Genomic DNA, 26,040 nt, shown 5'->3' with positions numbered 1-26,040 from the left:
CCATAGAGTTGTGCAGGGAAACGTGCCCTTCTTCAAGCTGGTGCAGAAATTGCAGCACACAGCATCTTCCCAGCAGATGAGCTGGTGCAGAGGAATGGGAACTGCTGATTGAAGCTGCTGAGTTTTCACTTTTGTGTATTTCCAGCCAGATTGCGGCCACTTTAAGACCTTGGGGTTTTTTTTTTTTGCCATTAGTGTGAAAAAGAGCTGTTAAACATACAAAGTAAAGGATGGTGAGGAAAGGCAAGAAGAAAGCTCCTCAATGGGATCACACACGTGAGTCAGAGGACATATGGGTGTTATTTTGGTGTATCCTTTGTGTCTTTGTGCTTTTTTAGTCGTTTTCCAATAACTTGCTGGCGCGGTGTAAATCGTCTCACACCAAGGTCGTACTCCAATAGTTTGGTTTGTTCAGGATGTCACTAAATGTACAGAGCTTTTTGCTTTACCTGCCCGTTTGTCCATGCGCAGAACAAATAGGCAATATGTGCATCTTGGTTGTACCTGAAGCTGAGGTTTTTCAGAGGAACATTTTTCTTTTCCTGCCACCTCTGTTAAAGTCGTTAAGCTCTGAAGAGAATTCGGATAAAAACAAACTAACACTTTATTCAGGATCATTTTCCAATCTGTGTTGTATTAACTGGCGGACGATAAGATGTGAATGTGCAGTGATTGAACTGTTCATAGGATCACATTTAGCATTACTGAAGATGCATTTTGCATTCATACTTTTACATTCTCTCCTCAAACTTTCTTCTTGGGCTTTCTCTCATCCAATCATTTGTTGATTTTAATTTGGCACAGTGCTATATTTTACTAATCTCAAGATGATGTGATAACATGAAGAATATAATAGCTTGTGCGATGTATGTACTGTTTTAAACTAATCATGCATTTGGAGGTCTTCTTCCCAGACTGGAAACAAACGTTAGTGTGAATTACACATGCAATATGACTTTACTTTGATTTTGAATGTGCAAGATATATTTTCGGGAACTCACTAAACGCTGAACTGATCTAAATTAGAGACTTTGTGCTGCTGAAGTGTCCCTTTGTTTGACCTCTTGTGTTGCATTAAGTTGTCCAGTCCTCCAGACTTCAGTGTTTATCTCTCAAGGTTTATGACACTGATAACCTCACCCGTCCCCTCGGCTGCAGGGCAAACACACACACTGACCGCTACGTCGCGCAAACTCCTGCAGATGGAAGCTTTCATGCACAAGCCACACTGGCCTGCTAATAAGTAAAGACTGGATCAGAAGCCACAGTATGAAGGCTGAATCGGGAGATACAACATCACATCCCAGGAGCTTTTCTCTGCTGAAATGTATCTTTTGCCCAAGTCACAGAAAAGGAATCTAAATTGCCACTTTCTGTTGAGAGACAACGTCGGTCTTTGAGGGATCTTGTTATAATTAAGTCTTTCAGTAAGTTTGTAAGAATGGGGTCTTTTGAGTGGAGTAAACAAGAATAGAGGCTTTGAATGGTTATAGCCAGCGAACGGGTAAATGGGGATGCCGGCCGTGTTTGAATGGGCCGGGGTAGAAAGGAGGCTTTGTGCTTTTAGTCCTGAGATAAGGCTGACGAGGATCCCGGGGTTTTTGTGAGTTTAAGGTAGAAGTGCGGCTCCGACCAAAGTGACTCGACTGATTCTGCATATCTTCTCCCTGCTCTTGTCTGATAATGAAGCCTCTCGGCGTGGCCCTTGAAAGAGGTCAGTCAGACATATCTCAGCAGGTTGAGGACTTTGTGTTTGACTTGGTGGCTGTCATGTAATTGCTCTGGGAGGGGAGGGATGGAGGTGGCGGAGAAAGGAGCGAGGGTGGGGTCGAGCGCGACACTGTAGCTTTTGTATGTGAGAAATGTAACCTGAGATCCAGGTAGGAAGTCCTCTCAGTTACTGACTGACGGCCGTCCGGAGGCTGTGGGGCACCTGCAGCCTGACGGAGACTTTGGAGGAAAGGTGGAGTCAGAATGAGCGGGGGAACTGTTTCCTTTGATGCCTTTCGTAAAGCTGCGTTGACCAGATGTTGCAGAGATACCGAGTAGGACGGGAGGATGAGAGGAGAGGAGATGGCAGGGCCCAACTCCTTGATGAAGGCACGGTTAGATTCCTGCTTTTGCTTGGACACGGACTCACAGTCGAGTCCAGGAGGCGATGCGGTCGTCGGTTCAGTGGAATGTGCCAATGTTGGGGAGATGGAGGAGAGAAAGACCGGCGATGAGGGGGAGGTAGGGGCCGATTTGTGCTTAGCGGAGAACCAGAGGAGTGAATGGAAGTGCGGAGAAGAGATTGATGGTAGAAGTGAGCTGGAGGCAGCATTGGAGGGAGGTTTGTGTTCAGGTGAGAGCACAGGTCTTGTCCGGATCTCTATCCAAGAAGTGGAAACTTATTACAGATTCTCCTGTCGCTGTCACTGGCTGAGTGGTAGGTGTCACTTCTCACACATTTTTTTCTTTTATTACATTCTTTATCATTGCTTCTTATTTCTGTCGCTTTATTCTTTTCTTACCACTCTGTGATCCCAACACGCTGTTCACCTGCCCACTGCTGATTATTTCTTTCAGTCTTTAGTTTGGGAAGATTTAGACGATGTCCGTTAAATCTACTGGAAGCATAAATCATGGAGTCTATTGCTCACTGAAATCTGAAGCTTTGCATCACTCTGTGTCCTGCATTGTTGCTCATGTTGAAAGGGGCGCTGTAGATAACAGAGAGCCTGTTTGAATGATTAACAAACTCTGATAACTGAGAGTAATCAGATAATTGCACTAATCAGATACGACCGTGTTTACATGCACTTCAGAAATGTGATGATCCTGGTTTACATGTCACAGTCCATTATCACACTTCTGTCGCCCTGTGTGTGTCTGTTGTGAACCCAGACTGAACCTTCCCGTTTTTTTTAAAACGTCTGAAGAAGAGGCTTTGCTTGCGGGGATTCGACTCAAAACAATGCAGCACAAGACATTACCAGATTCATTTGGATTTATTTGTCTATCTTTGTTCATTTTTGGTGGGGGTTTATTTTGGTTCCTGGTAAAGCAGGATTTCAGTCCTCTGCTGTCGTCCAGCTTAATCTGTGTCAGTAGTGGCCGTCTGTCCAGGTGTGTGACTCTGACCCACTAACACTTGACTCGTCACCCACAAACGTGAGCGTGAGTGGACGCTAATCTCCTCCTTCAGCCCTTTAAAGATCATTAAGCGCTTCAACCAGCCGGTGGTGTGTATGCAAGGGCATGTTTACATGTGAGAAAGCCGTGTTATGTTATCTTATTTTAGTTTTGTTCATTTTAAACAAAGTTTTAGATGTCTTCTTCCTGTTCAATATGTAATTCAATCTTATATTAAAGGGTAATTTTTCAACTCTTGTTTGTAGCGTCCATCATACGTGCTGATGTAAGGATGTTTGCTGTGTTTTGTTGTGGTGAATGATTGTGACATCACGGAGACATGCAGCTGACACATACAGCGAAAGATCGAGGAAAGACACTGGAGGAGTTTTGCCGTCTGTCCTTTTGTGAGAAGTACAGTTGTGTCTGACACAGCCGAGGGTCGTTTTATATTGCATAAACATTTATATAAAGTGTGGATTTAAACTCGTAGCTAAAGAAACGGTTAAGGTATTCTCATGTTATGCAGTGTAGGCCTTTAGAGGTTAGTTGTTACATAAAAAGTGACTCTCGAATGAAGCTGAAGTTCAAAGCAGAGGTTCAGAAGGGGATTTTTCAGAAACAGAAGAACCTGTTGGCAGAAACAAGGTGCTGCTCTTACTGGAGTCGGTGGGTTTGATTTGTGTGGGAGTTTCTGGGAGAAAGGTGTGTCTGAGTAGGGAAGTGGAGCCAGGTCAGAAAGTGGAAACCGAACAGGGGGGTTGGGGAGGGGGGGTTACCGTGTGAACTCAAGTACATGGGGAGCGTGTGAGCACTTTGTGGCTGGCGAGACAGTTGCATCTTTGTGTGTGATCACCTCAGGCAGAGTGGGCCTCATATCCATATCACAATGACGCTTTGCCAAATCAAAAACACCACAGGAGTGGCCATTTAGTTTGTGTCACTTCCACGCCATTGATTTTTAAGGAGGAAACGTCATCAAGTATCGACGCTTTTGAAAGAAAACAGGAAAAAGAAGCTATTTCTTGTGTGAGAAGAAATGGATTGCCCCCGTGGACTGAAAAAGATGTAAACAACGTGTTAATTTCAGGTCCAACCATTAATCATGAGCACAATTTACAAAACGGTGTAAGATGGGAAGCACTGTGTGTGTGTGTGTGTGTGTGTGTGTGTGTGTGTGTGTGTGTGTGTGTGTGTGTGTGTGTGTGTGTGTGTGTGTGTGTGTGTGTGTGTGTGTGTGTGTGTGTGTGTGTGTGTGTGTGTGTGTGTGTGTGTGTGTGTTCCTGATCACGGTAGATTAGTGTAATCTGTGTGTGAACCTCGGACGTCTCCTGCTGTCATGCAAGATTTAAAACCACCTGCTTCAGTAAACACAGGGAAATATTAGTGAGTAAAGCTTGGTGATGCCAGTGAGCTTTTTTGAAAAATGTGTTTTCTATTCGTAGTGGCATGTGATACCCGCCAACCAATCAGCACTGTAGAGACTACTATTTTCAGTAACGGTGGTTGTTTATTTGTACAAAAGGCAAAAAACATTTGCTGCAGGTTGAATGTGTATATTTCTATCACGGTGAAAAGTTAAGCAATATTAACATGACCGATGCTCAGCCCACTTTGTTAGAAGCATTTTTCCAGATCTGGTGCAGCTCAGCTCAGATGGCAGTTTGCAACTAGATTCCTTTATTTTATGATTTATATTATAGCCTTTCTATTCACATACATATACTGTATATAATTAATACCATACAATTGAAATAGTCATTGTTATTGTAATTTAAAGTCCTCCAATTCAGCCTTGGACCACAGAGCAAAATAATGTCTCTTTTGATAAATGTGATCAAATCATTGAACTTCATGGACAGTAACTGTAAATACTGAAATACTCAGCCAGCCGTGCTGAATAGACACAAAGAGTGCTTAAGACATAACAGATATATTTTAAAATATATTGTTCATAAAGTAAACTCCCACCAAAGACAAAATATTCACAGACTGGAGACTTGCTTATAGCTTGTCAATGTTGGTGAAGGGATGGAGGGTGGAGGGGTGGATTGTCGAGGATGTGTGAGATCTTGGAGCCGACCTCAGCTGACTGGATGAACGTACCTCCCGGACAGGTCATCAAATACAGACTGAAACACTCACATTCACACATATGGAACATTTAGAACCACCAATTAGACTCAAAATAAAGATGTTGACAGTGGAAGGAAATCGGCATATGGAGGTTACATATGCCGATTACATGGCCATGTGAGGCATAAGGAGATGATTATTTATCGCTGCGTTTAATGTTTTGTTTTAGTATCTTTTCTTTACGATATCTGGAAACCAACCCCCCCTCCCCAGGGGAACGATGAAGCAGCCTTTGGCTTTTGGCCGTTATGTAACTGATGTTGATTGTTCTGCTGTGCACCTTTTCACTGAGCGGCTCTGCTCATAATCGTGTTTCTCTCTTTTCTCTCTCTAGATGAGATCATGCAGTTGGACAGCAGTCCTCTCCGTGCTGCCGACATCACGCCCGACCTCAAAAAGCAGTTCGCCTTCCTTTCAGGTGACACTTTTTTACCTCATCTGTCTATTTAATGGTGCAATATAGTGTTTTTTTAATTTTACCTGTAGTTAATGTAACCTCTACTAAAACCGCTAATTTACAAGCTTCTTCACCCCTTTTAGTCTTGTAGTACAGATTTGCACCACCAGGTGGTGTATTGAGTCACTCAAAGTGGCTGAAAAGGCTCAATTGTTGCCCTGTTGTGTAGTTTTAGTGGAAAAGTGATAATTATCCAATGGATCCAATCTGGACCTCTGCTAGTACCGACCGAAAACAAACCAAACTCTCATTGACCCACAGGACGGACTAAAGCAGGGGTGTCCAGCCTCGGTCCTCCAGACCACCTGTCCTGCAGGGTTTAGCTCCTCCCAGTTGCAACACACCTGATTGCAATGAGGGGCTCGTTATTGGGCTTCTTCACAACCTTGGTGATGACATCATCATTAGATTCAGATCTGCTAAAGCAGGGAGAGACTAAAGCCCCGTTTCCACCGCACAAAAGTGCGGGGACGGAACGGAGCGGAAAGCGTAACCGGAGCCAAATCCGGTACCCGGTTCCACCGCAGAAAGGAGCTTTACAAGTGGGCGGGGCTTAAGAGCGCCGCAGATATGTGACGTTACAACAGTCGTCTCAGCTTGGCTGCAGATCTGGATCTTATGAATCCTCTGTTGTTGTTTACCTCCTCCACTTTGCACTTGTCCACTATGAACCGTTATGTTGCAAACGGAAAGCTCCAACGCGATGCAAAGTCCCAAGCCCCACGACCAACACTAAAGTTGAGCAGCAAAGAAAAGAAAAGGAAAAAAAAAAAAAAAACAACCAGTGCAAAGCTGACCACACTAACAGCAGAGGATTCATCCAGCCGCCATATTAAAATATTGAGGACGTGTAGTAAATCACTGACCAATCAGCAGACGGCTCCTCAAACTCAGACTCGTTCCATGGTCCCGGGTACCCCGATGGAGGGGTAGCGGAAAAGCGAGCGCCTCTGGAGCGGTTTGGAGCGGTTGTTTCCGCAGTCCTGCGGTGGAAACGCGAACCGTAACGGACTATACCGGTCTATCCCCGCACTTTTTGTGCGGCGGAAACGGGGCTTAAAACATGCAGAACAGGAGCGCTCCAGGACCGGAGTTGGAGACTCCTGGACTAAAGAGACTCAACACTGCCACCTAATGTACAACAGAGGCATGATGTTTTACATGGTGTCACTTTAATTGAATGATAGTATATGACAGGTTATATACCTGTCCTGCAGACAGGACAGACTATTGTCTGTTTTTATTTATGTTCTGCTTGTCTACCTTCATAATATTCCTATACTGTATATATATATATATATATACCCTAACCCTATATATATATATAACTGAATAAGATAATTTAGAAAGAAACATCTTCTGTGTGTGTGGCAGTTTCGATTTTGCAGACAAAGATCTAAACAGACGTTGAGACTATGACCATGCACTTGCTGTTGCCATAGTGATGAGAGAAGAAAAGGCCGGCAGATTGATATTCCGATCACATGCACTGACGGAGCAGCTGTGTGTGTGTGTGTGTGTGTGTGTGTGTGTGTGTGTGTGTGTGTGTGTGTGTGTGTGTGTGTGTGTGTGTGTGTGTGTGTGTGTGTGTGTGTGTGTGTGTGTGTGTGTGTGTGTGTGTGTGTGTGTGTGTGTGTGTGTGTGTGTGTGTGTGTGTGTGGTGAGATTCATGGTTTCAACATGAATCATTGTGTGCAAACACAACAACATGCCTTTTCTCACTACACTCTATTATTCTTAAATTTTTGCATAATTATGTTTTTTTTCTTTCTCTTTAGAGTTTATTTAAATTGTTGTGATTTTTTTTCTTCTTTTTATTAAGATCGAGCTATATAACACCAAAATAATTATGTTTTAAGCTATAGAAACATATACAACACTGGTAAAATTATGTTATTATTTTCTTTGGTGTTCTGTGTTTGCCTTGCTTGCTTCACTATGTTGTATTAAAAAAATAATTATTATTATTGCGCACCAATTATATTTTAATAGAATTTAAAAGCGCAGTCTGTTGAATTTAGCTCTGAATATCTGTGGAGCAGAGGAAAACCAGACAAATACAACTTCCCTCTCCCTCCTTCATATGCAGATTTAGAATTCAGTCTGAATTTTAAAATCAAATGAGCATTACTGTATTCTATGAGGCCAAAAGACACGCTCTCACATTTCAAATCAGAATCCACTCACGTTGAAATCAAACCTTTCACACAGTATCTTTAATATTTGCATAGATTACCATGTTTGTGTAAAAGAGTTTGTTCACATTCAATTTAAAAATAATAATTATAGTTGTCAAGATTTAAAACGATGTCTTTTACCTAAAGAGGAGCATTTCTTTCCAGACATCAGTCACAATATTCAGTAAGTTTAACCTCAGTGCCTCCTGGTGGCCTTCTCATTCCTCTCATTTGATCTTTTATCATCACGAGAAGCGACATGAGAGCTTTCTCAACATGTCAAAGTCTCCGGTTAAGATGTCCTACGTTTTGACTTTAATTATTAAATGTCCATTTATAATCTCAGCCTTTATTCCCTGGAGCCCAACAGACGCCTCAAAAGCAAAATCCCTCCTCCCTGATTTTGTTTTGTTGTTGTTTTTTTTTCCAGGGGGACGAGGAAATAACGGCAGCCCCATCATCGTGTTCCCAGAATTCCCTGCATTCGGAGAAATCACGGACAGAGAGTTTCACAACGTGCTGACATACCTGACGAGCGTTCCCAGGTGACCTCACTCACTGGTTACTGTCTACTGAGAGGCTGATGTTGATATCGGTGTATTGAAATGAAGTATTCTCACGCCCTGCAGTAGGTGGCAGTGCAGACATATTGTCACATCGTTCTACTGAAGATATGTTTCCCATATCTGTCAAATAAAACGTGGTGCGTTTGAAAGTGTTGTTTTAAACACATAATGGCCCTTTATTAGTTTTATTAAGAGATCATTTGTGATGGATGGATCAGTTGAATGAACACAGATATCAACATCATCTCACACTTTTACTTCTCCATTTTTCAAGTTTTTTTTGTTGCCTTCGTCACAGTTTAGTGCTTCAGTTCGTTGGGTTTATCTCCTCCACTCGTCTGTGACGACCTTCCTTCATGTTGCTGGAAGGCACTTAAAAATAGAAAGCGCACCGATTCTGAATTATGCATCCAGCCAGCAGAGCAGTGAGGGAAGGGTCGGTGTGCATTTTATACTGGAGTCTGTAAGAACATCTGATTGTGGATCCAGACACAACCTATGATGGGTTAAAGCAGGGGCGTCAAACTCATTTCAGTTGAGGAGCCACATCCACCCTGATCTGACCTCTGGAGGCCCAACAAGTCAAACAGAACATATTAAACTACAGATACGGACAAATGCAAAGTCTTTCCTTCTTTTGATCCTTTTGTAACGGCAAGAATTTGCCAGTCTATTCTGAAATTTACACATTAAAGTTAATCAGATATTATTATATTTGCAAAAAAAAAAAAAAAAACTCAGTCACCTGTATCTGGATATCGTATTTTTTATTCAGGATTCAAACAATTTGCCATCATCTGGAAAGTTTTTTTTGAGTTTACGTGTCTAAAGTATCACTTCACATAAATTGGACACCTTTATTGTGAAAGGTGTTGCATTGTGTGACTTTCACAGATGCATTAATAAATTCTGACCAAGGGCGGTTTTGAATGTCATTTTTGCCAATCTTGTGTTTTTAGATCAGCCTCTGTCAGTTTTTATATTTCAAGGATCAAGGATCAAGGATCAAGGATCAAGGATTCTTTATTGTCATATCAAGAAAATTATACGAAATTTGGACTCAGGTCCCGGTAAGCCAAAGTAATAAAAATATATAACAGGAGCGTAAAAATATATACATATACAAGAGCAAGTGTGCAATACTGTATACAATAAAAAAAAAATTTTAAGTACAGTTATACAAAAGCAGCCACATTTAGCTTCCATGCTGGGAGCACGTGTACAGCAGGAGGTAGTCCACAGTCAGTGAAGTCCTTAATGTTGTGTATTGCACCTGAGGGATAAAGTGAGGAAGTGGTAGTGAATGTAAAGTGTAAAGTGTATTTAAACTTTAAAAAAAAAAAAAAAATCCCATGGCGGGCCGGATTAGATCCTGTGGCTTGTGATGAGATCGCTTCTGGCCCCCGGGCGCATGTTTGACACCCCTGGGTTAAAGAGTCTGACGTCTGTGTGTCGTGACCTCATACAGCTGCTGCTTGTTTGAAATTAAGTTGAGCAACATTTTTGATGCTACTGATTTTTATTATTCACAGACCCTCGCCTTGGTCCCATAATTCCGTCCTCGTGTGCGTCCAGTTACACGTCAATGAGATTTCACTGACACTCTCGGTTACTTCAACCATTTCTAGTTGCAGCGTTGTTTGTGGTATCGGCTCTGCTACAAGGAGGAACATACAGCATATAGTCATGTTGCTCCTGTCTTCATATGCATTCATGCAGTAAATTCGCCTCATCGCTGCAGTGCTGTGTAAGAGTGTCTGGCTGCATGACCTCCACTCTCAGGCTCCCTCCACTGTCAGGCTCTCCACACTGTCAGACAGGAAGTGCTCATTCAAAATAAAATGCGACAATTCAAAATACAATGGAACAAAATGAAATGCCGAAATGCTTGTGGAAAGTTCAGAATGCGTTAATTCGTCAACAACGCCACATTAAAAGCTGCTTTCTTGAATGTAGTACAGTGCCTTTTTAGTCTTTATGCCAATAAATGATTGTATATTATACTATTTTTGAATGTATAGTATAGAATCATTTATGGCCACAAATGATCGTATAATATACAATTGTTACAACTATGGTCGTATTTCTGTGTGTGTGTGTGTGTCGCAATTTTATGTTGCGCTCCAGTAGCACCTAGGCTGGGTCTAACAACAATCAGTAATAGTATCTTCCATGCAGTATTTTTGATAAGCGAAAAATGCAGCAGAGCTCGTGACTTGAACAGTTTATTATTACGATGTGAAAAATCATAGGTCTAGACTCCAGCATTTTAGAGTTTAATCGTTTATAAATTACATTGTTTATTTCAAACATGCACAAAATCAAATAAACGGTTCATAATAACCAAACAAAGAAGTATAACTTGTTAAATCCCTTCCCCCCTCCATAAATACTAGAAGGTTTGTTTTTATTGTATAAAGATGGGTGATATGTACACTATCTCACAAAAGTTAGTACACCCCTCACACATATGTAAATATTTAATTAATCTTTTGATGGGACCCAAACGTACTGCTTTCCCATTCACTTCTGTGAAAAAATAGGAGGATGACCATTTTTCTTGGAACGCTGCACTCTGCGTCCACTTTTCTCTTTTTTGACAGTGACATATTGGGACAAGGAGGGTGACGAAGCATATAATGCTAAAAAGTAGAAGCCGTAATAATTAGGGCGGGCCAAACACAAAGGAGCTCATCCTGATTGGCTGCGCTTGCTTGACCTCGCTTGCTTGCTCTGCCCCGGAATAAACCGGGGTTTGTTTGCTGAATGCAATTGCTAGTGCGCCACCCAGGGGACGCAATTAGAACAGAAGTTTATTGAAAAATTGCAGCTCATTTTTATACTTCACATAAACATCTCGCGGGCCGGATCAAATCCGCTTGCGAGCCAGATCTGGCCCGCGGGCCGTACGTTTGACACGCCTGCCTTAGCCCTTTATCTTACCGAGAGGTGGGCAATCCTGGTCCTCGAGGGCCGCAGCCCTGCAGGTTTTAGATGTCTCCTCACATCAATACAGCTGACAGCATCTAGTGGCTCCTTGTCAAGCTTTCTGCAGAGCCTCATCATGATAACAGGTGTGTTTGAGCAGGGAAACATCTAAAACGTGCAGGACTGCGGCCCTCGAGATCCAGGATTGCCCACCCCTGATCTTACCCCAGTGGTTCTCAATTATTTTCTGTCATGCCCCCCCTAGAGGACAGAATTTTTTTCAGGGCCCCCCCCCCCCCCGAATTGTACTACCATTGAGAACTTGATAATATTTATTTATTTATCTGTATAAACCACTGTATGAGTTGCTGGCACCAGCATTTTGCATACAATCGCCTGATTATCAAAATAAATCTGCTATGGTGTGAGGGTTTTATGCACCTTGCGATGTGGTGGGCAACTTTGTAAGAGGCTAACAGGCTTCTTTGTTTACTGATGCCGCGCTGACAAAATGACCGGCTTGTTGGCCATACTCATGGAGTTTATGATGAAAAAACTCCAGTGGCTTACTGACATAACGGGTGTATGGTCTCCAGGTGTATGGTCTCCAGGTGTATGGTCTCCAGGTGTATGGTCTCCAGGTGTATGGTCTCCAGGTGCCGTCTTCATTTATTTGGTTTCATGCTGTCCGCTGCCAGAGTTTTTAGGCATAAAACACAAACGGGTGTTTCCTGGTTCCCGCCGTGTTCACGGTAAACCCAAGGGCGATGTAGGCATCGTCATATCTCCTGCTCTTACTAGCTTTATGTTTACTCTCACCTGTTTTCTTTTCCTCTGACGCCTCATCCTTTTTTCTTTTCACTCCTGTCAGAAACTTCTCCACCTCTCCTCCTCCTCCTCCTCCAGCTCTGTACACCGGTGTTCATGTGTAGTACTTCTTCTACTCTACTGGGTTGAACAGGCAGCCTGTTGATTAGTTTGAGCACTGCTGCCACCTAGTGGCTGGAGGCCCTTTTTTTAATCCTTCAAGCATGAATAAAGACACTAATACTGAAAGTCGCGCCCGCCTCGCGCCCGCCTCACGCCCCCCCTGACACCCCACCACGCCCCCCCAGGGGGGCGCGCCCCACCATTTGAGAAGCACTGTCTTACCCCTACCTCTTTGAAATGCGCATTCACGAGAGTCTGAGGGGTGTCCCATTTCACTATTGTGCAGAGGTGGAGGGGTGAGGGGAAGGGCTATTCACCCCTCGAAACAAAGCGTTTACAGAAGCACACTTTAAACAGAGGGGTAGAAGGACATGGCACCGAAGGACTCGCATTTCACATATATACGCTTCTAAAGTTATATAAATCTGTTGTGTTTTATACTAGTAAGAACGGCAGTAGTGCTGCTGTATGTAGCTTCTGTGTGTATTTGTTTCGTAGATAGTGTTTATAACATTTTATTATTACACTGTATAGTTCCAAAGTCTTCTAATATGGGTGTTTTGAAAACAGGGACCCCCGAGCAAACCAGGAAGCTCATCCGCTTTCGCATGGTGAATGAGGAAATATTTTTGAAGTCCAAATACAGCGCAAAAACTGAAGCAATCCATGTCTCCGTCTATTTCTTCGCCTTGATGTGGAAAGGCGGAAAACGAAACAAAGCAGCCAAGCTACTGCAACACGTTGAATTTGGGACGGCATGACGATGCTCCTGCTGGAAAATCAACAAACATCCGTGGCTCAGCTCTGCTAATATAAGGGCGCCGTATTATGACATCAAAACTGTGAGACGGAGTGAGAGGGGCGGGGGTGAGGAGAGGGAGAGGGGTGTCCCAAATCTAAGGGCTGAAACTTTTTTCCCTTTGCCTTTGCCCTTGTTTTGGAGGCGGAGTGCTAAGGGGTTGACGTAGGGGTAAAAATAGAATTGGGATTGGCCCTAAGGGCCCTGGTCTCACAGTGGAGAAAGCCTGACAGTGGAGCTCCTGCAGCCAGACCCCTCTCCTGCGGTGAGGCAAAGGTTTTTTTTTCACAGCTGGCTCTGCTACAACACACTTCATCCTGACAAATACAATTATGACTGGGATACTCATGCATGTAAGGCTGCAGCATCACTACAATCTGTCTGCAATAGCTGAATCATATTGTGGCGAACGCCGTGGAAGAATTGTTGAGCCGAATATAATTTATGCCAGATCACCAGATGCTTTTATTTTGACAGGAACACACCCAACCGGAACTTCATAGCAGCATATTTCTCACTCATGGTTGCTCACTAACGTCTAACAAACCAAACTAAACTAGATGAAATAATTAACCAACTGAACTGAGGAACAAAAACACAACACAAGCACAAGTCTACATAACAAACCTAATAATAACCCTTAATAACCTCTGGCAACACATGATAAACTCAACTCCCATCATGCCCTGCAGCGACCAACTCCGTGATAGCCACAATATTTATGTGGGTGTCTATTTGCAGAGGAGTGCCATAAATAAACAAAACATTGCATCATTTATAGATTGCATGCAAATTTTAAAACTTGGTATTTGTTGCTTGTGTTTCAAACGCAACATTTGTCCAAAGATTAAATGCTAACATTATATCGTTTGTCATAATTTGCACTGAACAGTCCAGTACAATTGTGCAAGTTGACACACTTTCTACACTTTCAGCAGTTTGCAGATACACTTCAGGTCATAGCTGTTTTTTTACAATCACTGCAGGACGGCTGTTGCTTCTTGTTCATCTCGTGGTTTTTGGGTTTGTTTGTTTTTTTTAAGACCTGGAGCTCTTCATGTTCAACATAAACCACATGTCTCCAGGGCAGAAAAGCTCTTGTCCCGCTTCACCCTCCTCCTCCTCCTCCTCCTCCTCCTCCTCCGAGATGTACAGAGAAAAGGAAAAGAACAAATATTAATGAAGTGATGACAAGGGGCTCTTGAAAGATGACAGACGTGTACAAACACTCAGTATTTCCTATTAGAGACCTGACGGTGCACAATAACAGTCCTCGTCCTCTTCAAGCATGGTCCGTGTGTGACGTGCACAAACGTTTTCTGATTGGCTGGCAGAGCTGCAGCCTGGACGTCATTGGCTCTTGTCCCCAGCAGCTCCCAGCGTCTCATTGGACCCTGTACAGATGCAGTGCAGGAGGTGGAGAGGCTGGATTCTGTGATGGTCTGAGGCTTTCTGCTGCTTCTCCGACACATCGTCGACTGTGTGTTTTCATTTTTTGCTCTCCGGGTAGCAATGACTGCTCTCGTTAACGTGTACTTCTCTGTCTGTACTTTACTGGTCGCAGAATGGCTCACATGAAAACAAACACTTGAGGATTATTTCCTATTTATAAGGTAATTGCCAGTGTTGCAGTACTTGTGTGCACCTTGGCAGTGGATACGTTGTGTTTCCAGGTGCATGCACGGTTGTACCTGGAGATGAGCCGCCCGTGCAAGTGTCTCTGATTGTTGTCTGATGCGTCAACCAAAACAAAAATAAATTCTGCTGCTGTATATCTAATGCTGCGCCGCACTGTTTTTAAGTCCCGCACCCGCTGGTGAAGCAGAAAAACGGCGGAACAACAAAATGAAACAGTCGGCTGCTTCTCTGTGTCACAGAGGAAACTACATACATTGTTTATTTCCGTGTGGACGAGACGAGTTTAGATCTGCCCTGGCAGGTCAGGCTCTTAATTCTCACCTTCTAAACCGCGTCGCCTCATTGTGTGTGTTGCAGCTTGTCGTCGACTGGCGTTGGCTTCATCCTGGTCATCGATCGCCGACAGGACCGATGGGCAGCCGTCAAGGGGACCCTGCTTCGTATTGCAGTGAGTTTGTGTCTCCTTCTCCCGCTGTGCGCTGAGCTGTCAGTGAGACACCCATTAAAGGAAGTTGCTTGTCAGCTGCTTTCTCCAGCACTCCCCTGCAACCATTAAAATACTGATTTTAAAATTAACATACCACCATTATTTTTAAATCAGTTACCTTCATACCAAAGGTATGAAGCATCCAGACTGGTTGAAATGCTGCTGTGCTGTTTCTCCAGAGCCACACTGTTACAGCTTCTGCTGCTACTTTTGTTTGCCCCCCCCCCCTTTTTTTTTAATCATTAAATAAATCCTACCTTCTTTTAAACATTATATACTAGCAGGACACAAATCTTGTCTCTCAAACTGGTGAGTCAGAAATAAATTGGAGCGAATCGTATGTTTATTTTTTTACTGCCTGTTTCAACCTTTTCTTTTGTAAGTGAATCATAATGTGCTAATCAGTGTTTCAGGCTTTCTGTGGGGAGAAGATGAAACACTGGCAGTGCTCCATTGTGTCTATGTTGGGAGGAGGAGGAGGAGGAGAAGAAGGAGGAGGGTCACCCTCTAATCCCACTGCTTATTCCCTTCGGGGCTCAAACGATAGAGTTTTGAACAGAACCGTGATTCATAGTCAAGTTCTAAAAGCTTTGCAGCTTCGCTGAAACATGCACTGCAACTGAAGCTGCTTCTTCAGGCCCACATGTTGCTTTTCTTCCATGCGTTCAGGTACGGAGCTGCATTGTTTCTGCAATACAGAGAGAAGAACACTCTTGGAGTGATTGTATAGGGCAGCATTCTTCAAAGGCTTTGCACAAAATAGCAGTTTCAGGTTGAACACGTGTCTACAATTACCTCTGAAGCCAGTGAAATAATAAATCACCACGTCGTGTAGAGATGACCGGCGCCACCGGAGACCTGTCAGACCGGCTCAGTCATTTTACATTAAATCAAGCTTTTATTAATCCCAAAGGGGGGAGTTTTACAGACTGACAGGCCAGTAATAGGGGACCTCCAGACATCCCTGCACTAAGGTTCTGATTAGAGCAATTCGGTGGAGCCGCTAAATGCTCGGTGAGGAATACTGCTCCTCTCTGTCTGGAGTGGGGAGGGTCTTCAGCAAGTGTGGATTTGTTTGAGTCATCACAAAAAAAAAGCTTATGCGTGCTGTGAGATGAAAGGCTTTTGTCTTGGGTTTATCACCTATATGGGTGCTCTTCTCCTTATTTGACCCCCGAGGGTTTGAATTCATGCGAGGCTCAGGCAGACAGCGGTGCGTAAAGACGGGGAATAATTAAGTCTATAGCTAGACATGCTTTCTCTGAAGCTTGTCATTTATCTGGCTAGGTGTGTGTGTGTGTGTGTGTGTGTGTGTGTGTGTGTGTGTGTGTGTGTGTGTGTGTGTGTGTGTGTGTGTGTGTGTGTGTGTGTGTGTGTGTGTGTGTGTGTGTGTGTGTGTGTGTGTGTGTGTGTGTGTGTGTGTGTGTGTGTGTGTGTGTGTGTGTGTGTGCGTGCGCGTGTGCGTGCGTGCGTGTGCTACTGACAAAGAGCAAGTAGACCATGACTGCCAGCGACCACAGACCCAAACACAACGGCTGGATGGTGAGAAGCTACATTATACATGTAAAGGGTTTAAAGAAGATATTCTGCTGGTTTATTGACCACAAGCCCAAAATGTTCTGCGACCTTCAGCTCATTTCTTCATTCAAATATATGAAGTTTTTGTTATTTTTGAAATAGATGTACTATTTTGCAAATCCAATGGCTTTTTTTTAATGCCGTTTCATTTCTGAGAATTTAAAGCTGCACAACCTCGCATGAAATTAACAGAATAAACTGATGTTGGTTGTAATGAAGAATATTTTTCTCAGTGAGGATAAGAAAGCTAAACTGTGTGTGGTATTTACATTACAAGCATATGTAATGTGATTAAACAGGAAGGTATTATGATCAAGACCTGTTATTGGGTCTGATTAATGATGAAAGACAAAACACAAAAAAAACATCCTTGCCAGCGTAACCTTGCTTTCACAACACAAATTTCCCATTAATCCTGAAGACATCAAATTTCTTTGCTGTGTGATCATGTCCACCACAACAGTTATCTTCCTTTTCCAGCTGGTTAGCGAAGGCAAACACTGAGTTGATTTATTAATTCTATTAACACCGTCTTTCCCAGGAGGATTTTATTCACGGTGTGTTTGCTGCCATTTTTGCTTCGAGCTGCATTCTTCAATTCTCTGCGACGGGGGTCCAGTCAGACGATTCACCCCTTTAGGTCATTAGCTAATTAAAGCTGCGTTAACAGTTGTGTTGCTCGTCGAGGGGAGATCAGTGTCTACAGTCTGCTGTCGCAGTAGTATGTGGTCTGTCAGGACCATTATCACATCTTAAAATCGTATTTCATTGCTTCTTGGTCTGACTGGCTGGTAGGTGTGGAGAACAATGATGATGATGATGATGATGAAAGTCAGGGGGATGAGGATGCTCACATGTAGATGCATGAAAAGAACAAAAAGTAAAAGACTGTCCTACTGGAAATGGACTTGGAGCACAGCAGCTCTGGAAAGGTAAAAAAAATTAAAAATGCAGAATCGCAGGATTTTTATTCCGACACACATGCATCAGGACTTTTCCCACCTCATTATTCACGTGGAAACGACCCGCAGACGTAAAGATGAACGTCCCTGTCATCAGATGCCAACCCATGCATCCTCCTCCTCTTCCTCCTCTGTGACTCCACGAGCCAAATGTTTGAGAGGGAGGATCCACTGTCCCGCTGGAGAGCGATGCATAATTGACTGGAGGGCGGAGTGAAGCGTCGGCGGCCCTGTTTACGTAAGTGACGGTTGTCGTCGTCTCCCCTGTGACCTCAGGGCTCCTTCCCAGGGAACCTCCAGCTGGTTCTGGTTCTGAGGCCCACCACCCTCCTGCAGCGCACGCTCTCCGACATCCTCTTCAAGTTCAACAAGGATGAGTTCAAGATGAAGGTGCCGGTGCGTGTCACCACTTGTTTTAAAGTGTCTGACTTTCAAACGGTCCCCTCTTGGAGAAATCCAGGCAACGCTTTCATAATCAAACCACATATAAAGGCACTTTGATGTTTCCGTTTCAGGTGATCATGCTGAGCTCTATCACTGAGCTGCACTCCTATATCGACCGCTCGCAGCTGACCCAGGAACTCGGGGGAACACAGGAATACTGTCATGAGAAGTGGATTTCACATCGCACGGTATGCTCAAGACAAACTGCTTTTAGATGATCAGTCCTACAACCACGAGACGTGAGACGGACATGAAATGTGCTATTTCGTAATCATTGCGAGTGTTTTTCAACATGCATGAAGCGTTGCTGTGCCGCATTTCCTCCAGGCGATCGAGGGCTTCGCTTTGCTGGTGAAGAGAACCGCTCAGACGCTGCAGTCCTTCGGGTCTGAGCTGGCAGAAACAGAACTCCCCAACGAGATCCAGGCCACGACTCTCCTGCTCAGCACGCACACCAACAAGAAGAAGAAAATGAAGGTAAAACCTTCAGCATTAGTCTCTCGGTGGACGCGTCAGTCGCGAAACTGGATGTGATTTGTGTGTGTTTCTGCACAGGAGGACATCGTGGTGGCTGTGGGTCAGGGTGGCAGGCTGTTGGAGAGCATCAACGAGCCTGTGGTGCGAGACCCCGACCACAACATGAACCAGGACGAGATGGAGAACCTCGCCACGGTGCACAGGTTAGGATGGCTACTGCACAAATAACCTGATGCTCTGAAATCAAAATTACACTTCATTTATCTTCATATTGGAAAAAGGTTGAAAAGCTTTTAATTTGCAATATTTGGACAACAGTCATGATTTTTTTTCTCTACACAGCATCTATTACTTACTATTACTTTTTTTTTTTTATTAAAAAAAGACATTTTTAAATACAGTACAGTCATTTCAATGTGCTTTTATAGAGAAAATAGAAAAGCCCAACATATCCACATGAGCAAGCAGGTGTGTTTGCGACTGTGGAAAGGAAAAACTCCCCCAACAGGAAGAAACCTTTGCAGAAACCAGACTCAGAGGTGGCGGCATTCTGCGGACCGGTTGGGGTGAAAGGATAGAGGAGAGGAAAGACAGAGAAAGACTTGGTGGGGAGATACATACAATACCCTTGTTAGTGCTACATTTTTATTTATTTTTTTATAATACAATAATCACAGTGATCCAAATATTTTCCAACTGCCATGAGATTAAACCAGCCTGAGCAACATCAGAGCAAAAACCAAAATAATCACAAGAATGATAACAAAAGCAAAAACAAAAAGGATACAAAAAAAAGAAAAGAAGAAGAAAGAAAAAAAACAAGAACAAAACAAAAAAAACAAAACAACAACGTTGTTTCGATAATTGACAGAACAATAGCAGAAAATAAGAAAAATCAGCAGCAAATCGTCAATGAGGAGTGTGTGTGTGTGTGTGTGTGTGTGTGTGTGTGTGTGTGTGTGTGTGTGTGTGTGTGTGTGTGTGTGTGTGTGTGTGTGTGTGTGTGTGTGTGTGTGTGTGTGTGTGTGTGTGTGTGTGTGTGTGTGTGTGTGTGTGTGTGTGTGTGTGTGTGTGTGTGTGTGTGTGTGTGTGTGTGTCCTCTGGATGTGAATGGAACTGTTGTGGGGGGGCCCGCAGTACCACCCCGGGGCATCTATTACCTTTGTTAACCAAAAGTTTTTATTTGTATCTCTTAAGATAAACAACTCCACAGTTAAAAGGTCTGGATCAGGTGTGGATTTTTGTTTATTCGCATCCAAAACTACAGTACATACCACTCTTGAGTTCGAATCATCAAAACTGTCTCAGTGTTCACAGTTTACTTCCTGCAGGCTCAGACTCACTTTTATTATCATTCAAACCAATCACATGATTGGAAAGAAGCATTTCTTTTTTAGGCGAGCGTGAACAATAGAATTAGGCAGGACTAAAATGCTTTATTGTTTCAAACTTTATCTTCACCTTCGACATGGATTTGCTGCCACACAGCTGGAAAAAAATAGTCTGAGTGTTTTAGAGGACAGCATAATGTGATCGCACTTTCAAATAAAGATCAAGGGTTCTATATGTTACTATTAACTGCTTCTACAGTTCTTCCCAATTATTCTCAAAAATTTTAATAATCACGATATTAATCCAATTTTCCCCATTGAGTTCTGTTGGAATAACTCTTGATTTGTGATCCGATGTGGATTAATACCCCCAAATCTGTCGCTAAACTGAAGAGAAATCCCGTTTTTAGCGTTGTTGCTACAGATTCAGAGATGAAACCATCGGAACTGAGCTGTTTACAATGTAAAAACTCTTCTATCTTGTTCATTGATGATTTAGAGGAGGACAAAGACCATTTTAATGCATGATTTAGAGTTTTGGGTACGTTCTAGTAATATTTTTGTTACCAATCAGAAAATCGACAGCTATTGATTCTCAATAAACCTTTCATCACATGTAACTATTTATTTGGGTAAAATAGGACATATAGTGACAGCGTAGTTGCAAAAATTCAAACATTCTCAGTATTAATACGTAGGTTAAATCCCATTTTACTGTCGGTTTTCAGAACATTTTGGGGTTTATTTTGTGGCCGTCTAACCCGATATTACTGTCTAGTATTTGTAACGGCGTTTTAAACATGATTCAGCTTTACGCTACCGCTCTTTTTTTTTTTTCTCCCCCGCGTCTGACTCCATCTCTTGCCGCCTCCTCGGTTTCCCTTCCTGTGTCGCCAGGTTGCTTTCTCAGCTGGACGAGACGGAAAGGGCCTTCGACGAGTTCTGGGTGAGGCATCAGACCAAGCTGGAGCAGTGTCTCCAGCTGCGCCACTTTGAGCACAGCTACCGGGAGGTGAGTGGAGTCTTGTCGCCTCGACCTCGAACTCTTGGATCTGGTCCTGATCTGGACGCGCTGAACCGAAGCGTTTGTGCTGCAGGTGAGGGCTCTGTTGGATCAGTTGTCTGAGAAGCTGGAGACCTTCTCGGAGGTTGGGATCAGCCCGGCTCACACGGAGCACATCTTCTGCGAAATCACCGCCTACGAGGAGAGAGGTTGTGTAAGTTGAACCTGATCGCCACACACACACGTGCCGAAAAAGCCATAAAGGATGAAATCCCATCATTAACGCTTTGGGTTGCCGCTTATAGTTAAATTGTAAACGCTTCTAAATAGCTCTCGTCTTAGAATTTCCGCTGAGTGTATAATTAGGTCATGATGGTAAATGCTGAGATGAGTGCAGATACTGATATGGATTTAATTAAAACAATCTGTTGAAAATCGCTTTGATTTCACCCTCCGGTGGGTTTTTCTTAATAAATGTGCTATAAAGTGTTACTATTGGAATTTACTAAATTGGATCCACAGCAGAGAACAAAACACTTAATCACAGTTGCCTGTTTTCAGATATTTCTAACATGTAGCTTTGTTCACTGCGCAGAACAAACGTCATCTTAAACCAATGACAGTTTTGAGAATTTCAATGAGTACATGTGTAAAAAGGCTTGTGCATTCACATGCGGCAACAAACGATTCTTTTGTACCAAATAAAGAAAAATAACTTTCCTCTTCACGCTTTATTTAGTGTTTATCTGTGGCAGCTTTACTGAAATACAAGACATAGCTTTACTCATATTACTTTCCTTTCAATTATAGACAAAAACATAACAATACAACATAATTCGACCTATATTCGTATATTCGACTTTTCCCAGACAGAAAAACAGAATAACAAGCAGCAAGCTGATCTCCATGCTAGGAAGGAAGCTCAGACAGATTCCAGCTCCTGGTTTAAGTTTAAATGATCATAATGTGAGGAATCAAAATGGCCGACTGAGTGACGTCTCCACCCTGGTTCCTCAGGAGGTTCTGGACCGAGCCTCGGCTCTGTCCCGTGAGGGAGAAGAGCTGATCCAGAAGTCTCACTATGCCGAGGACTCCATCCAGCCCAAATGCATCGAGCTCAGACAGATCGGCCAGAGTGTGAGGAGCAGCCTGAGGGCCCAGAAGGAGCAGCTGGCCAAAGCCATGGAGTTGCACCAGCGCCTGGAGAGGGTGGGAAGACCACACACACACACACACACACACACACACACACACACACACACACACACACACACACACACACACACACACACACACACACACACACACACACACACACACACACACACACACACACACACACACACACACACACACACACACACCTCTCCACCTCCACCTCCACCTCCACTCGACTTTCCAGTCCGCTAACTGTATTGTTTCCTTCAGGCGTCAAAGTGGGTGGATGAGGGTATTTACCTGCTGGCGTCTCAGCCAGTGGACAAGTGTCAGTCACACGAGGGCGCCGAGGTCGCCCTGCAGGAGCTGGAGCGTTACCTGGACAGCGCAGCCCACAACCAGCTGACGGAGCTCGGCGACATCTGGAGCGAGTACGAGGCCGTGCTGAACCAGCAGTTCAGGGTGAGAGGAGGGCGCCAATGCCTCAACTTCTACCTTTCTTCAAAAAAGAGCAGCAATAGGATGTTCAATACTGTCAGCAAAGTGATCAATCAAGACTTCATTGTGTGACGGCTTCCTCTACGTCAGGACCAAGTGGAGAGAGTCTTCCAGAAGCAGACGTCCATGCAGGAGATGTTCGACAAGAGGAGAATTAGCCTCAAGAAGCTGGCAGCCAAACAAACCAGGCCTGTGCAGCCCGTCGCCCCGAGACCTGAAGCCTTCATCAAATCCCCCCTCAGCTCGCCCGGTCAGTCCTCTCTCTCTCTGACACTACACTACACTGAAAATCAAATTTAACACGATAAGATAATATAACATCCGTAGTGTTACTTACAGTTGACACTAAAGCTTTTTTTAGTGTTCATCAGGATTGACTCTTTTCAATTCACTCTTTGAGTGTTGAACTCATGTCACACTGTAGAGAAATTATGAGAGGCTAACACTGTATAATGTTGATGTAACTTTACAACATTTCTGTAAGTATCTCTCAAATCAGTAACAACGCAGAAGACAAAAGATGTTGAGTATTGTCACATCGAAGTGAACTTTTACCTTTATGCCAATTACAATCGACAGAGGCTCTTGTTTTGACGTCTCAAAACCAGAACACCAGGACAGGATGACATGACAGACAAAACCTTTTCTTCTGTTTCTCAGCACACAGAGCTCAGCTGGAGAATTCCACCTCCCTGACGGACTCTGGAAGCGGCTGTGAAAAGGTGTGTCTCCACGCCGGCGAGCCGTCAATTCGTGTCGTTTGTGTCGGTGATCGGACTCGGTTGTTTTCCCTCAGCAGAACGGAGACGGCGGTGGCAGACACGCCTCCCTGTCGGAGGAGGAGGAGAACCTGGCGGTGCTCCGGCGGTGAGGGATTTCCTCTTTTGGAATCAAGTTTCGCAGCAGATGGACGACGTGAAAAACGGTTATCTGGTCGTCCATCTTTCTGTGAGTGCGCTGAAACTTTTGATTTGCCTTCCCTCGGCCATGTTCTGCCGCCGTCTGCAGGCACGTGATGAACGAGCTGCTGGAGACGGAGAGAGCCTACGTGGAGGAGCTGCTCTGTGTGCTGCAGGTGGGTTTGTTCGGTTCCTCATCCGCTTTTTCTCTTCTCCTTTTTTTTTTTTACCCGAACCTTGGATTTCAGGTGTTTGTTCTCCCCGTGTTGCAGGGATATGCCTCCGAGATGGATAATCCATCAATGTGTCACCTCATTCCGGCTCCCCTGCAGAACAAAAAGGAGATTCTGTTTGGCAACATGCCAGAAATCTATCACTTCCACAAGAGGTGACCGGGCGCCATCTGCCTTTCACGCAGGGTATCGCGCTGCTGCGTTCGCACTCTTCTTCTCAAACATTTGCTTTTTCTAGAACGTTTCTGAGAGAGTTGGAGCAATACACTGACGTCCCAGAGCTGGTGGGCCGGTGCTTTCTGGAGAGGGTGAGTGGGCTCGTCGCTTGAACTTTGACCACGCTTGTGTGTGAGGAGGCTTGTTGGATGCTGACCGCTCTCACCACCACCAGATGACTGACCTGCAGATCTACGAGAAGTACTGCCACAACAAGCCTCGCTCGGAGAGCCTGTGGAGGCAGTGCTCAGACTGTGCTTTCTTCCAGGTGAACGGACCCTCTTCTAATGAACCGGCCACCCAGCTGCATTATCTGAAATGTCGTCTAATTCATTTTTCTCTTGTCATCATCAGGAATGTCAGAAGAAGCTGGAGCACAAACTGGGTTTAGATTCATATCTGCTCAAGCCGGTTCAGAGAATTACCAAATATCAGCTGCTACTCAAGGTACCGTCAAATACAAACCCAAAAACCTGTTTTCTACTATTTTTAGACGTACACGGCTCTTTTGATTTTTTTTTCTTAATTCAGGAAATGCTGAAGTACAGTAAGGGCCGCGAGGGCACTGATGACCTGCAGGAGGCGCTCACCTCCATCTTGGGTATCCTCAAGGCCGTCAATGATTCCATGCACCTCATTGCCATCACAGGATACGAGGTGAGGACGCCGTGTATGAGAACACATTGAAAGCAGGCCTTTTCCATTTTATACAATTCATCTTGTTTAGTGATTTCATTTATGTCTGGGGTGTCAAACATAAGGCCCATGGGCCACAACCGGCCTGCTAGAGGCTCTATGGTTACATGAACAGACATAAAAACATCAAACGTTTCACAGCATTTGCTCAATTTAAATGAATTGAATAAAATGAGAATAGTATAGATCCCAGAACTTTTGTTTACGGCACATCGGTGAAATCACAAAGTCTGGTTGTCATTGGTTTTTAAAATATAAATAAAGAATATTGAATTTCACCCTGGGATCCTGTCAAACCTCCTAAAAACATCTGTGATTCTTTCCCTTCCTTTCTGTTTTCTTCCTTTAAATTTAATGTTTGGGTTGTTTGAAGAAATGCGTCACTAAATTCAAGATATGATGACTAAAAAAAAAAAAAATTATAATTTGGGATTTTACTGACACATTCTATTGACCGCAGCTGGATAGGAAAAGGAAAAGTGACACAAAAGCTTTGCGAGAGGCTACCGAGAAACCAAAAAAGTAATTCACACCGTCCTCGGAATACATACTCTCCAGATGATGCACAACCAAGACTGAGACATCTACAAAGAAAAGAAGAAAAAAAAACCCTCTATCATATTCCTAAACATTCCATTAGATCAGATGTTTTTCACAGCCTCGTTCCCTGCAACGCTTTGTTTTCAGGGCAGTCTGAGCGAGCTGGGCAAGCTGCTGATGCAGGGCTCATTCAGTGTGTGGACGGAGCACAAGAAAGGTCACGCCAAGGTCAAGGACCTGGCCCGCTTCAAGCCCATGCAGCGGCACCTCTTCCTCCACGAGAAGGCCTTGCTCTTCTGCAAGAGGAGGGAGGAGAACGGCGAAGGCTACGAGAAGGCGCCCTCCTACAGCTTCAAGCAGTCTCTGAGCGTGAGAACCCCCCCTCTCTCTCTCTCTCTCTCAAACTCACTCACTCACTCACTCTCTCTCACACACATATATACTGGTACTGGTGGCGAGTGATGATCTGAAAATGTCTGGATGTCTCCTGAGCAGATGAGCGCTGTGGGCATCACCGAGAACGCCAAGGGAGACAACAAGAAGTTTGAGATCTGGAGCAGCTCCAGAGAAGAGGTCTATATAGTTCAGGTGAGATATGGCATGTTGGTAATCAGTAATTTAAAGTGTAAAGTGAGCACTTTTTAATTGATTTCCCTTCTATTGTATTTCAGGCGCCAACAGCTGAAGTCAAAACCACCTGGGTATACGAGATCAGGAAGGTCCTGACGACACAGCTGGAGGCCTATAGAGGTACGGCGATAGATCCTTGAACA

General features: G+C 43.9%; 1 protein-coding gene across 1 annotated transcript in view; it reads left to right on the top strand.

The window, feature by feature from the left end:
• The window catches only part of mcf2lb (mcf.2 cell line derived transforming sequence-like b), a gene marked incomplete at both ends in the record, with an annotated part of 39,019 nt that overhangs the window by 5,442 nt on the left and 7,537 nt on the right, over positions 1-26,040 (top strand). Inside the window, 22 exons of the mRNA XM_080498542.1 lie at positions 5,585-5,668; positions 8,315-8,429; positions 15,103-15,193; positions 18,049-18,168; positions 18,288-18,404; positions 18,544-18,693; positions 18,772-18,896; positions 20,922-21,036; positions 21,122-21,241; positions 22,045-22,236; positions 22,456-22,647; positions 22,774-22,977; positions 23,480-23,550; positions 23,692-23,758; positions 23,855-23,970; positions 24,054-24,123; positions 24,207-24,299; positions 24,386-24,478; positions 24,563-24,688; positions 25,415-25,636; positions 25,763-25,855; positions 25,939-26,017. Coding sequence (XP_080354668.1) covers positions 5,585-5,668; positions 8,315-8,429; positions 15,103-15,193; positions 18,049-18,168; positions 18,288-18,404; positions 18,544-18,693; positions 18,772-18,896; positions 20,922-21,036; positions 21,122-21,241; positions 22,045-22,236; positions 22,456-22,647; positions 22,774-22,977; positions 23,480-23,550; positions 23,692-23,758; positions 23,855-23,970; positions 24,054-24,123; positions 24,207-24,299; positions 24,386-24,478; positions 24,563-24,688; positions 25,415-25,636; positions 25,763-25,855; positions 25,939-26,017 — 2,655 coding nt within the window. The remainder of the gene's footprint in view (positions 1-5,584; positions 5,669-8,314; positions 8,430-15,102; positions 15,194-18,048; positions 18,169-18,287; positions 18,405-18,543; positions 18,694-18,771; positions 18,897-20,921; positions 21,037-21,121; positions 21,242-22,044; positions 22,237-22,455; positions 22,648-22,773; positions 22,978-23,479; positions 23,551-23,691; positions 23,759-23,854; positions 23,971-24,053; positions 24,124-24,206; positions 24,300-24,385; positions 24,479-24,562; positions 24,689-25,414; positions 25,637-25,762; positions 25,856-25,938; positions 26,018-26,040) is intronic.

This window comes from Blennius ocellaris, assembly GCF_963422515.1.
Source record: "Blennius ocellaris genome assembly, chromosome: 6".
Lineage (NCBI taxonomy): Eukaryota > Metazoa > Chordata > Actinopteri > Blenniiformes > Blenniidae > Blennius > Blennius ocellaris.
This window is presented reverse-complemented; position numbering and strand designations above follow the sequence as displayed.